The sequence below is a fragment of the Saimiri boliviensis genome, chromosome 19 (assembly GCF_048565385.1).
Source record: "Saimiri boliviensis isolate mSaiBol1 chromosome 19, mSaiBol1.pri, whole genome shotgun sequence".
In the NCBI taxonomy this organism is placed as follows: domain Eukaryota; kingdom Metazoa; phylum Chordata; class Mammalia; order Primates; family Cebidae; genus Saimiri; species Saimiri boliviensis.
The window spans coordinates 24,688,454-24,701,647 of NC_133467.1; the positions used below are offsets into that span (position 1 = coordinate 24,688,454).

The 13,194-nt window shown below is 42.3% G+C and overlaps 1 protein-coding gene across 4 annotated transcripts in view; it reads right to left on the reverse strand.

The window, feature by feature from the left end:
* Window positions 1–13,194, reverse strand: part of TBX19 (T-box transcription factor 19) — a 51,531-nt gene that overhangs the window by 11,525 nt on the left and 26,812 nt on the right. For all 4 annotated transcript variants that reach the window (XM_074389840.1, XM_074389839.1, XM_010338705.3 and 1 more), the window contains 3 exons: window positions 7,207–7,471; window positions 5,676–5,810; window positions 1,392–1,453 (listed from right to left, as the gene is read on the reverse strand). In XM_074389840.1, coding sequence (XP_074245941.1) covers window positions 1,392–1,453; window positions 5,676–5,810; window positions 7,207–7,467 — 458 coding nt within the window. In that variant the 5' untranslated portion in view covers window positions 7,468–7,471. The remainder of the gene's footprint in view (window positions 1–1,391; window positions 1,454–5,675; window positions 5,811–7,206; window positions 7,472–13,194) is intronic.

Genomic DNA, 13,194 nt, shown 5'->3' on the forward strand with positions numbered 1-13,194 from the left:
CAAGCATAAAATCTGAACATTTCAAAGATAATCATATTTATACTGTAGGCTTTGTCAATTAAAAAGTCAGTGATAAACATCATCATCTTCTCTTTCCTAGGATGGAAAAGATACAGAGGCTGGGCACGGTGACTCATGCTTGTAATCACAGCAATTTGGGAGGCCGAGGGAGGTGGATCATCTGAGGTCAGGAGTTCAAGACCAGCCTGGCCAACCTGGCAAAACCTCATCTCCAATAAAATTTTTTTTAAAAAAATTGACGGGCATGGTGGCAGGCACCTGTAATCCCAGCTACTAGGAAGGCTGAGACACAAGAATTGCTTGAACCCAGAAAGCTGAGATAGCACCACTGCACTCCAGGATGACTCAGAAGAAAGAAGGAAAGAGAGAAAGAGAGAGAGGGAGGGAGGGAGGGAGGGAGGAAGGAAAGAAGGGGAAGGGAAGGGAAAGGAAGGGAAGGAAGAAAGAAAGGGAAAGAGTGTGGGGGAAGGAGGGAGGGAGGGAAGGAAGGAAGAGAGAGAGAGAGAGAGAAGGGTGGGGGGCAGGTCGCTGACCCACAGTAGCAGAATCATCACTCATACCCCCAGAAGTCTCTGACTTCTTTTCTCAGCAGAGGAAATGTGAACCTCTTTCCATTTTTCACTTTTCCTAAGCTAAGTGTAGTGTGTGTGTGTGTGTGTGTGTGTGTCTGTGTGTATTTTATGTTTTTTGGGTTTTTTTGAGACTCAGTTTCCCTCTTGTTGCCTAGGCTAGAGTGTAATGGTGCCATCTTGGCTCACCGCAACCTCTGCCTCCCAGTTCAAACAATTCTCCTGCTTCAGCCTCCCAGGTAGCTGGGATTACAGGCATGAGCCACCACTAAAGGCTACTTTTGTATTTTTAGTAGAGATGGGGTTTCTCCATGTTGGTCAGGCTGGTCTCAAACTCCTGACCTCTGGTGATCTGCCCGCCTCAGCCTCCCAAAGTGCTGAGATTGCAGGCGTGAGCCACCACTCCTGGCCTAAGTGTCATTTTAAAAGAGCAATTTATTAAAGTCATGCTACTCAGAAGTGATTAGGAAAAAGGCAGAGTGAATTATTATAAATCTAAATAATTTAATTTTTTAATGTGATTGTGCTTTCAAGAATTTATAGTAAAACAGGACTTAAAAAAACATAATTAACAGTTATTCCTTATAACAGGGATAATATTAATAGTATTATTATCCCTGTTATAAGAAATAATTATAATATGAATTTTGTAGATTTTGTTGAATATTGTATTGAAAGCATATTTCTGTCAAAGGTAATGTAAGTGCTACTAGTCTACTTCCTTTCAAGATAATCATAAATTACACATTTGCATTGCATAAATCATTCATTAGAAGATTTTACTAAAATTTCTCTACTCACCTTTCCTTGGCATCCAAGAAGGCTTTGGCAAAAGGATTGTACTTGATTTTGAGAGCCGTTATCTTGCATTTACAAAGACAAGAAGTGTTAGTAAAAGTGGGATACACATGGGCAGACAGAACCCTTTGACTTCTGTAAAACCAGGTTAACTCCCTCTCTTTGTCTTCCCTTTCCTGCCAGGCATGGTGGCTTATGCCTGTAATCCCAGCACTCTGGGAGGCCGAGGCCCTTTGCATCTTTGCTTACTTGTGCACTTAATCACCACTGCGCTGTCTCTAGCAAAGGACATTTTATCATTGCATGGGGTGAAAATGCTAATGCCATGTAAAGTAAGAAAAGCAAGGGCAAAGCACTGGACATGAGCAAAGTCCTGATGTTTGAAGCCTAGCATTCATTTTTTCACTCATTTATTTTTTTCAACAATCCTTGAGCCCCTACTGCATGCCACTGACTTTTCTAGTCACTTGGATCACAGTGGAGAGCAGCACAGGTGTGATCTGGCCCCTCTGGGAGAGTGCCATCTAGCATCCATTCCCTCATTCATAAATAACCACGTACACATGGAGCCACATCAATGCAAAAAGCAAACTATCACACCCCTTCACTGTCACTCTCTTTATCTGCCTTAGCCTGAGCCTGCTTCACTTCTCATCAGAGACATCTGACATAGAGATAGTGACCATCGTAGAGATAAAAGAGATAGAGACAGAGAAATATTTATTTTTCATCTGTCCCCACTGGGATGTAAGTGGCTTGAAGACAGACAATTCATCTGTTTTATTCATTGCAGTATTTCCAGCATCTAGAACAATATCCAGCATGCAGTAATGACTAGCAAACATTTGTTGAATACATAAAGATGAACAGAATATTTATGTCAGGAAGACCTGAGACTTGATGAAAGGAGGAAAGCAAAATAAGAGCCAGATATGGTTTGGCTGTGTCCCCACCCAAATCTCATCTTGAATTGTAGCTTGCACAATTCCCAGGTGTTGTGGGAGGGATCCAGCAGGATATAACTGAATCATGAGGGTGGTTTCCCCTGTACTGTGCTCATGGTGCTGAACAAGTATCAAAAGATCCGATGGTTTTATAAGGGGGGTTTCTCCTTTTGCTTGGCTCTCATTTTCTTTGCCTGCCACCATGTAAGATGTATCTTTTGCCTTCCACCATGACTGTGAGGCCTCCCTGGCCATGTGGAACTGTGAGTCCATTAAACCTCTTTTTCTTTATAAATTACTCAGTCTCGGGTATGTCTTTATTAGCAGTTGAAAATGACTAATACAGAACCCAACTCCTTCTGGTCCAGAACTTTTGAGAAGAAATCAGTAGAAAAAGGAAGGAGAGGTTTGGGGTCAGATAGGTACAACCTGGTCTTTCTCTTGGCTTAAACCTGGAGAGGTCAAGGAGCATACATAAAGCTAGCTGGGGGTTCAAAGGAGACACTGGCCTCCTTCACCCACTCCCACGCCCACTCGCCACTCAGGGTGCATCTGCATGGACTTGGCAGGGAAACTTTGTTGGCAGAGGGAAGCCCAGGGCCTAGGCTTTCCAGAGCTTGATTGCCGTGGGGCATGTTCAAGACCCAGTCAGGCTGGGAGCTTGCTGGATGGGTCAAAACGACCAATCAGGTGGTTCAGAGAGAACTGTCCAGCAACTGCAGCCAGGAAAAGCTTCTGAGGATTTACCAAGTCAGCGGACAAATGACAAGTTCCGCATACCACCAACTAAGCCACCAGCACACAGTGGGCAGGGGCCTTGCCTGGAGACCAGAGATTAGGACATGGTCTCCAATTCTGCATGCAACCCCCACCACCCCACTTCCCAGAGTTACAAAGACCTTACCTCCCCCTCATAGACCCAGACTCCGGCCCAGGGAGAAAAGCTGGGAATGAGAGCTATCTGCAAAATGGAATGACTTCATCATCTAATGGCCACCAGCTGAGGGACCATATACGTGATCAGCTAGTTCATTTCTGCTCCCATTGGCTGGCTGCAGGGGTTGTGCAGAGAGGCCAGCTTACTTATAGAAATGACATTTTTCTCTGCACAGCTGTGATATAAGTTAAATCTGCAACTCCATTTCGCCTGTAGACACTGAGACAGTAGTTTCCAAACCTGGATGATCAATAAAATCCTCTGGGAGACTTTAAAATCTACAGATTCTGGGCATCGTCCTTGGAGATTCTGACTCAGTTGGCTGAGTGGCAGCCCAAAATCTGTCAAGACTTTAAAGCTTTAAAGCTTCCAAATAAATACAGATGGAAGCAACAACGAGATCTTTTTCTCCCTCTCTCTAAGACGGAGTCTTGCTTTGTCACCCAGGCTGGAGTGCAGTGGCATGATCTCAGCTCACTGCAACCTCCACCTACTGGGTTTAAGCAATTCTCCTGCTGCAGCCTCCCGAGTAGCTGGGATTACAGGCACTCACCACCATGCCAGCTAATTTTTGTATTTTTAGTAGAGATGGGGTTTCATCATGTTGGCCAAGTTGGTCTTGAACTCGTGACCTCATGATCTGCCCACCCCAGCCTCCCAAAGTGCTGGGAGTACAGGCATGAGTCACCTCGCTTGGCTAAAATCTTATTTTTTTTAACCTAGCAGATTGTCAAAGATGCCAAAGATTGATAACGGTGTTGATCACGGTGTGGGGGCTATAAATAGAGATGCCGTTTTGAGGGAGGCAATCTGGCCTTGTCTATCGGTTTTTAGTTATTCACCCATGCAAGCAAATGACAGATGCACCAGGATATTCGTTGCAGCATTATTTATAATGAAAAATAAAGGGCCAGGCATGGTGGCTCACGCCTGTAATTCCAGCACTTTGGGAGGCCAAGCTGGGTGGATCACCTGAGGTCAGGAGTTCGAGACCAGCCTGGCCTGGCCAACATAGTGAAACCCCGTCTCTACTAACAATACAAAAATTAGCAGGCATGGTGGCAGGTGCCTGTAGTCCTAGCTACTTGGGAGGCTGAGGCAGGAGAATTGCTTGAACCCAGGAGACAGAGTTTGCAGTGAGCCAAGATCACGCCATTGCACTCCAGACTGGGTGACAGAGCGATACTCCATCTCAAAAAAAAAAAAAAAAAAAAAAGCCGGGCATGGTGGCAGGTGCCTGTAATCCTAGCTAATCGGGAGGCTGAGGCAGGAGAATCTTTGCACCTGGGAGGCTGAGGTTGCAGTGAGCCAAGATCACACCATTGCACTCCAGCCTGGGCAACAAGACTGAAACTCCATCTCAAAACAAAAGAAAGAAAGAAAACAGTTGGAAACAACTTAAATGTCCATTGGTTGGGGGCTGATTACATGAAATAGTATATTCATACAGTGAAATATTCTGTAGACATTACAGAAAAGGAGACAGATAAATCTAGGTATAATTACATAGAAAGGTAATCATAATGCACTGTTAAACTGGGGAAAAAGAAATTTGCAGATTAATAATATATAAAACATGAGCCAATTTATGTGAGTAAATCTACATTCACATATATATTTACATGTACACAGAAAATTTGTCAGAAAAACACAGTTATTCTTCATAGTGTCCATGGAGAGTAAGATTCCAAAAGCAGAAGAAACCAGTACAGCTTTACCTTGTAGTTTTCATTTTTACTTTACTTCTGTACTGTCTGTTTATTATGTTTTTAAATAAATACATATTATCTTTAAAAAAATTTTAAGTTTAGTCAAAGGAATTCAACCCTCTCTGGGTTCTTCTGATAATCAGCAGACCAGAGAAGCCCTAAGCAGCTCACAGAGAGGCCAAGCACTAACCACTCAGCCCTCACAGCCAAGTAGCTCAGGTCACTGGGCGGCAGCAGACCATGCTCAGACACTGAACATTAACAAGCAGGACTGACAGCATAATAAAACCCGAGGGAGGGTGCGCATTTGCATCACTTGCTACAGACTTGCTTCTAGAGCAGGAGAGAGTAGTCCCCAGCCCCTGCCCAATTGTACCCACTCGAGACACACTCAGCTCTGCACAGGCCAAGGGCATGCAGGGGCCTGACAACAAAGACTCCAGAGTTTCACCAGAACTCAGGAGTTTCATGACAATGCACAGCTGTGCGTTGTTGGCACCAGGAGAGCACATGCTGGTGAGCCTTTAGCAAACAGGCGAGAGGGAGAGAGAGCAGCTACTCCATTGTTTAACTTGATGTCTGCTGTGTGTAGCCAAATCCTGGAAAACCCACCTTTCAACTAAAAGGACCCCTTTTCCATCCTGCCCTGATCTCCCAGGTGACAGTAACACACACACACACACACACACGCTCTTACCTCCTCATTCTGATAGGCAGTCACGGCTATGAACTGGGTTTCAGGGAAGGAGCAGTTCATTACCATTCGATGGGCACTTCCAACACGTACTATGTGAACCTGGGGTTCATATTTATGCAGAGAATTCAACATTATCTGTTAAGGCAGAAGAGAAAGGAAAGCAAAGCCCTGTGTATCACAGGTAATAAATGAGCCAGTATCTCCAGCTGGTCCCAAACTCAGCACCAACCCAGTTAGGGACACACATTTCAAATCTTAGGCCTCCTGAGCTGCCACCACACCCCTGAGAAACAAATTAGGGGAATTTTCCAGAAGCTCCCGAGAAGTCTAACATTGAAGGCTTTACAGGGGTGAGGGGTGGGTTGTCAGAAAGGAGATATTCTTAAGAATGTTCAGTTTTCCACCGAGATCTTGGCTTACTTTTTTTCCTTCCCCTATTTTCAGCACAACAATGTGGATTTCAATCCATCAAAATATATTGTTTGCCTTTTTTTTCATTTGAGGAATCCTAATAACCCAAAATGCTGACCATGGGTGCATTTTCCACGTGACTAAAGAGTAGTGAAATCTGGCATCTGACGGTTACATACAATCCACTCTCTGTGAGTCAAATGAAAGGTCTAAAAACACCTCTTGCTGTGAAATCTGGGAGGCAGTAACAATTTACTGTTCAATATCCCATTTTAATAAGGAACTGGAAGCTTCTGAGTATCACATAGACTCAGGCAGTGTTACCTCCAAACACATGACCTCCTACGGTCCCTGCCATCTAAGCACAGAGATGGGAGAAGGGGCACATGGCACAGGGAGGGAGGCTGAGGAAAGCCCAACACGCAGGTGGGGAAGAAAAAACCCGGACCTTTTCCTCCTGTCCTTGTCTCCAATCCCCAGAAACCGCCTGCATTTCAGAAAGTAACTAAAAACCTTCTATGGCAGACTAGGATTCACAGTCCTAACACAGAAAACGAGAGGAAAAAGCCCCCAGTTCTTGTTTACTCTAATTGGAGACCTGAAATAAAACCTTCCTCGTTTAAGGAAGGTTTGTTTGGATTATTTTTTTCTGAGAAACCAAAGCTGATTCAATATTCTATTGATAATTATCATAATGCCCAAGTAGAGGTAGTAATTATTTCATTTAGAAGCAGCTTTTTATGAAAGTATTTGTCTATTGCCAGCATGCCACTTATACCAAAAAAGGGGAGAGGGAATAACGAACCCTGGTACCCACAAACATCTCCCTCCCCGGGCTGGGTAAAAAGCACAGCACATAAGACAAAACTATGAAAAGGGCCCGGTGATTAAGTAAACCACTGCTCTCTCACTCTCTTAACATCAGGAAGTCCATTAAAAACTGAAAGCACCAATTAAGAGCTGTTTATTCTTGTTTACATTTGGACTCCAGGGAATAATTGGTTTCCGTGGGAGAAGAGGCTGGTGAGGACACCTCTAATTGCCTAAATGCACCCTTGATATTTCTTGATTGGTGTGGTGGGGAGGCTGGGGCGGGTGGCCAGGCCTGCCCACTTCATACCTGCCCGCCTCCATTGAGCTTGTTGGTCAGCTTCACTTTGCTGAAGGAGATGGGAGCTTTCATCCAGTGGGCACCAAAGTTGGGGGAGTCCGGGTGAATGTAGACGCAGCTGTGGCTGGAGACCTCTGGCTTGCCTGCAGGCACCCATTCCCCATTGACGTACTTCCAGCGGTGACTGTCCGTAGGGACAAAGTCCAGCAGGAGAGAGTACATGGCATTGGGGTCCAGTCCTGTGACACTAATCTTTAGGACTGGAAACATCCGTCTAAAAGAAAAGGCAGACACTTAGCCACAGGAGGGACATCAGAGGGGCTCACCGTGTCCAGGGGCCTCTCTGTACTGAGAACTTCCACAGAATGTCCTGTGAGCCCACAGTCCACAACCTCGATTCTATTGGAGCTTCTTTTCATAAATGAATTTAATACTAGTGTTTCACTTTAAGACACGCTCTATTTTAAAGCCTGAAAACCACTGATGGAGTCATTGGACAGAACAGGAACATGAAGCCCAGGTATATCAAATGCCACAAGCCCAAGGAAAGCTTTCCTCAAAGATTTCCCACTGGCATCCGGATGCCATGACCAGCCCCTCCCAGCCTCACAAAGAACACTTTTCCTGAATAACAGTAATAGCATTTATAGCAAAACATGCCAGCCTGGGCAACACAGGTTGGAAGCTTTTTATGAAGGTATTTGTCTACTGCCAGCATATAGACAAATGTAATGTTAATGTAACATTGGTGAGAATAAACTTGCTGGTTATTTTTCTAGCGTGTAGAAGGAGGATCGACGCATCTAGATGTGCATGTCTCAAAGTGTGTTCCTTGGACACAAATTCCCATAAAATGCTCAGCTAAATGATAATCATATTTATTAAATTCATAATTTAAATAGGAGGCGAGGACAAGTATATAAATTAAATAAAATTTCTAGGGGGAAAAAATGCATCAGATGATGCATTCCAGATCCGGGTCTTTGCTGAGAAATTACCCACCGCAACAGTCACCCTCCCTCAGTGAAATGATCGCACTTTCACATGAACTACAGTGATACGCCTCCTCTAGGGAGGCTGCCTGTGTGATACAAAATCTTCATGCTGCATTTTCTTTTGTTCTTTCTTCAATAGGATTATTGTCTTTTACTTTCTAATATCAGATTAAACAATTCCCTTTTATGATATATTTTAATGTTTTCAATTATCTTAGTAATATTGGCCAGGTGTAGAAAACAGAAGGATCCTGAGAACACAAGAGCCATTTGCAAAGAATCATAAAAGTGGGCATCAGAAACGATCCCAGGGATCATACAGGGTTATTCTGACAGCCAACAGTCAGACCTGTTCATATGGGGTATACTGAGACATGGTCTCTGTGTTCCGGTCCAGAGCTACCCCTGAAATACTAAAGTCTACTTTTTATTTGAAGGAAAACATAAGAGTGGCATGTGTATAGTTGTCATTTTTGCATAATAAAGTTAAAAAGTACCGAAGGAGCTTAAGACCAGCCTAGGCAGCATGGCAAAACCCCATCTCTATAAAAATACAAAATTTAGCCAGGTGTGGTGATTCACACCTGTAGTTCCAGCTATTGGGGGTGCTGAAGCAGGAGGATCACTTTAGTGTGGAGGTTGAGGCTGGAGTGAGCTGTGATCACACCACTGCACTCCAGCCTGGGTGACAGAGTAAGACTGTGTCTCCAAAAATAAAATTAAAAATACCGAAAGTTTTCTCAATGACACTACATAGTATGCATAAAAGTAAAAAAAAAAAAAAAAAAAAAAAAAAAAAAAAAAAAAAGCTTGTAAAGCATATATTACTCATTCACTGAACTGCCAGAGTAATGACACAATTGTTCAAGCATGAGAGCATCATGGCTGGTGTCTTCATGATATGAAATGTCAGGATGTTTCATAAAGTTCCGACTTATGATTTAAGAAATGACTTAATGCAAGATAGTTGTGTTTGTTTTATTTTTATTAAAAAAGGGTCTCACTGTGTTGCCCAGGCTGCTTTCAAATTCCTGGGCTCAACTCCTACCTCAGCCTCCCAAAGTGCTGGGATTACAGATGTACGCCACAGAGCCTGACCACAAGATTGTTTTTCTAATGATAACAATTATCGTGTGCAGTCAGACCTCCACATTCCCAAGGTCTGCATCTGTAGATTCAACCAAATGCAAATTGAAAAATTTGAAAAGAAATAATACAACAATAAAAAAATAATGCAAATAAAAACAATACAGCATAACTATTTACATAGCATTAACATTATATTAGGTATTATAAATAATCCAGGAATAATGTGAGTATATGGGAGGATGTGCATAGGTTATATGCAAAATAGTCTAGTTCATTTTACACAAGAAACTTCAGCATCCTCAGATTTTGATATTTGCAAGTGCCTGGAACGCGTCCTCTGTGGATGCCGAGGGATGATGGCTGTAATGAGTTTTACTCTGCACCTAGGACTTCACATACATTATATTTCACCTCAGTCTTACTTAACTTGCAAGGAGATTATTATGCCAATTTTATAGATGAGGAAACTGCGACTCAGAAAACACACATTACATTTACCACTCCTTTTTTTATTTTTTACTTTCTTTTCCTTTCTTATTAGCTGCTCAAAAGCTAATATGGTTGAGCCACAGTGAAAGAAGTCCTCCTCAATGTTTCTGCAAATCTTAATATCTAATCAGAAATTTATTTGCCCATTTGACCAATGGTTTTTTAGTGTCTTCTCTATACCAGGAACTGTTCTAGGTGGGGAGTCCATGACAAAAATTGCAGACTCAGTTATCTTCTTGCTTACAAAGCTTACATTCTAACAAAGAAGTCAGGCAACAAAAATGTCAATAAATCTTAAGACTGGAAGGATCACTTGAGGCCTGGAGTTCAAGACTAGCCTGGTCAATTTAGCGAGACCCCATCTCTATTTAAAAAAAAAAAAAAAATCATTTTAAATTGCAAGAGTGCCATGAAGGAACTAAAATGCATGATGTCACAGAAGGAGACTAAAGGGTGAGGAGCTGCTTTAGCCAGATCTGAACAGGAAGTGACATTTGAGCTAAGACCTAAATAATGAGAAGGAATGAGTCATGCTAATGTTAGAAGGGGAGTACTTAGAGGCAAAAGAAACAGCAACTACAATGGCCTTGAGGTGCAGATAGCCCTGCTCTCTTCAGAAACTAAAAGAGAAGATCAAAGCATCTGAGGCAAAGTGAAGGGAAAATTCCAATTCTTATCCTCACAGCTAATAGGTTAGAGTGCCCTCCTCTTACTCTTGCAGCTATATCATGTGAGGCCTCGTAAAGAAGGTAGCGTGACTTTTCATTCCAGAATCAGAAAATGTGTAATGGCTTTCCATCTTTCATGCTACGGTCAGAGCTGTACCTGATGTTTCAAATAAGCCATGATCAGTGAAAAGATGCTTAACATCATCAGCCATCAGAGAAATGCAAAACCAAAACTAAAGTGAGATGCCACTTCATGCCCACTAGGATGGCTGCAATATGAAAAGTAGACAATAAAAAGCAATGGCAAAGATGCAGAGAAACTGGAATCCTCATACATTGCTGGCAGGAATATAAAATGATGCAGTCACTTTGGAAAATAGTCTGACAGTTCTTCATCTTGTTAAATGTACAGTTTCTCAATAATCCAGCAATTCCTCTGGTAGGTATACACTCAAGAAAAATAAAAACATAGTTGCATGCAAACATTTGTACACAGATGTACATAGCAGTGTTATGCATAATAGCCAAAATGTAAAAAAACCCAAATGCCCATGAACTGATGAAGGATAGATAAAATGTGCTATATCCATACAATGGGGAATTTGCCAATAAGAAAGATGAGGTGTTGATACAGGCCACAACATTGGTGAACCTTGACAACACTATGCTAAGTAAAAGAAATTGTTCACAAAGGACCACATATTGTATGATTCCCTGGATATCAAATGTCCATGATATGAAATAGGTAACTCTATAGAGACAGAAAGTAGATTAGTGGATGCCAGGGGCTGAGGAGGTGATGGCTAAGGGTGCGGGGTTTCCTTTCGAAGTGATAAAAAGGTTCTAAAATTAATTGTGGAGATGGAAGCACAACTCTGTGAATTACTAAGAACCACTGAACGATACACTACAAATGAATGAGCTGTATGGTATGTGAATTGTACCCTCATAAAGCTGTTAATAAAAACAAAAAAGTCAGTGTCTCATCTCTTAGAAGGAGGACATATCGGGGAAATGGGAGAATGATTAATTGCTTTATTTTCTGTAGTATTCCATTTGCCAAGAACTTTCTAATTATTTTCATCACTACATAAACTGAGAAATGATGTGTATTTTTTAATCCCTATTATGGCAATGAGGAATAAATAAAAGTCAGTTAACTTGCCTAAGGTCTTGTAACTAACTGGGACTAGAACTCACCCCGCCTCCAAGTCAAGTTCCCCTCCTCCCACCCCACTTTCCCTCTTTTGCCTCACAGTGACAGGGATGCATTATCTAGGGATCTGGTAAGTATCGATCAGTGATCACCGCTCATGATCAGGCTTTATTTTAGAGATGAACTGCACTTCTAATCAAAGTGATTTTTCCCCATTTTTTTTTTTCCCTAGAATATAGCTAACATAGAGAAACCCAGAGTCATTGAGAAGATAAGAAATATGTAAAGCAGTCCCTAAGTGGATTAACTTCACTTAATCCACCCTGGAAAGAAAGCCTCCTTGGAGAGAAAGACAGGAAAATGTGGCAGGATAAATAAGCGCGCCTCAAAAAAAACTGCACTTGAAGAATCACAGGTGGTTGGGCTTTGCCCGTAAACTGGTTTTTATTATGAGACCAGCTTTCCACTTTTATTTCACTGACAGGGAATCTCCAGAGTCAGTGCTGCTGGAGGAGGCTATGAGAAGTGAGGTTTGCAGGAAGAAAGGGGGCAGAGATGAGGCAGATTTTACAGGTAGGGGAACAGCAGAGATGGTTAAAAGCAAATTCAAAAAGTTTCACTTATAAATAACTTTCCTCCATCCCTCCACAAAGTCTACTATTTATCAAATACCTATCGTAACGTTCAGAGGGGTGTGTGTGTCACCCATGGTGCATGGATGCTGACATTTATGTGAAGGTGAGCAGGCATAATAGCAACAGGTGTCAGTTAAAGATAAATAAACAAAGGGAAGAAAAGAACAGCATTAGGAAAGCACGGTGGCCTGGTTAGAGGCAGATGACACAATGATCTGCTTGAGTTGTAATTTTAAAGTTCAGAGGCAAGTATCACCGGACTACAGTGACATGGAAATGCATTGGCCTCATGTGCAACCTGACTTTCTCCTCTCTTGTACTGCCCTCACTGGAGACTATGAACATCAACTCAGTGGCACTGAACCAATACCCCTTAATGATCAAAACATTTAAACTTAGTAATTCCCACCTCTTATAAGAAATATAGCATTTTCCCCTTAGATTAAAATGTTACAAGTAAAGAAAACAAAAGCAAGAGATTTGATTTTTATTTATTTTTTGAGATGCAAACTCACTCTGTTGCCCAGGCTCAAATACGGTGGTGCGATCACTGCAGCCTTGACCTCCCCAGGGTCAGGTGATCTCCCACCTCAGCCTCCCAGGGTCACCAAACCCAGCTAAGTTTTTGTCATTTTTGGAGAGACAGGGCTTCTGCATGTTACCCAAGCTGTTCTAAAACTTCCGAGCTCAAGTGATCCACCTACCTGGGTCTCCTGGCTAATTGTTTAAATTTTTTGTAGAGAAGAGGTCTTCCTATACTGTCCAATCTGGTCTCAAACTCCTGGGCTCAAGCAGTCCTCCCACTTCAGCCTCCCAAAGTGCTGGGATTATAGACATGAGCTGCCATGCTAGCAAGCGATTTAATTTATTTACCTCTGAAGTCTGAAATGAATTCTTCCTGCAAACTAAAGTATGAGTTTCCAGCTTAAAGGATCGATATGAAAAGAATACTGGCTGGATACACT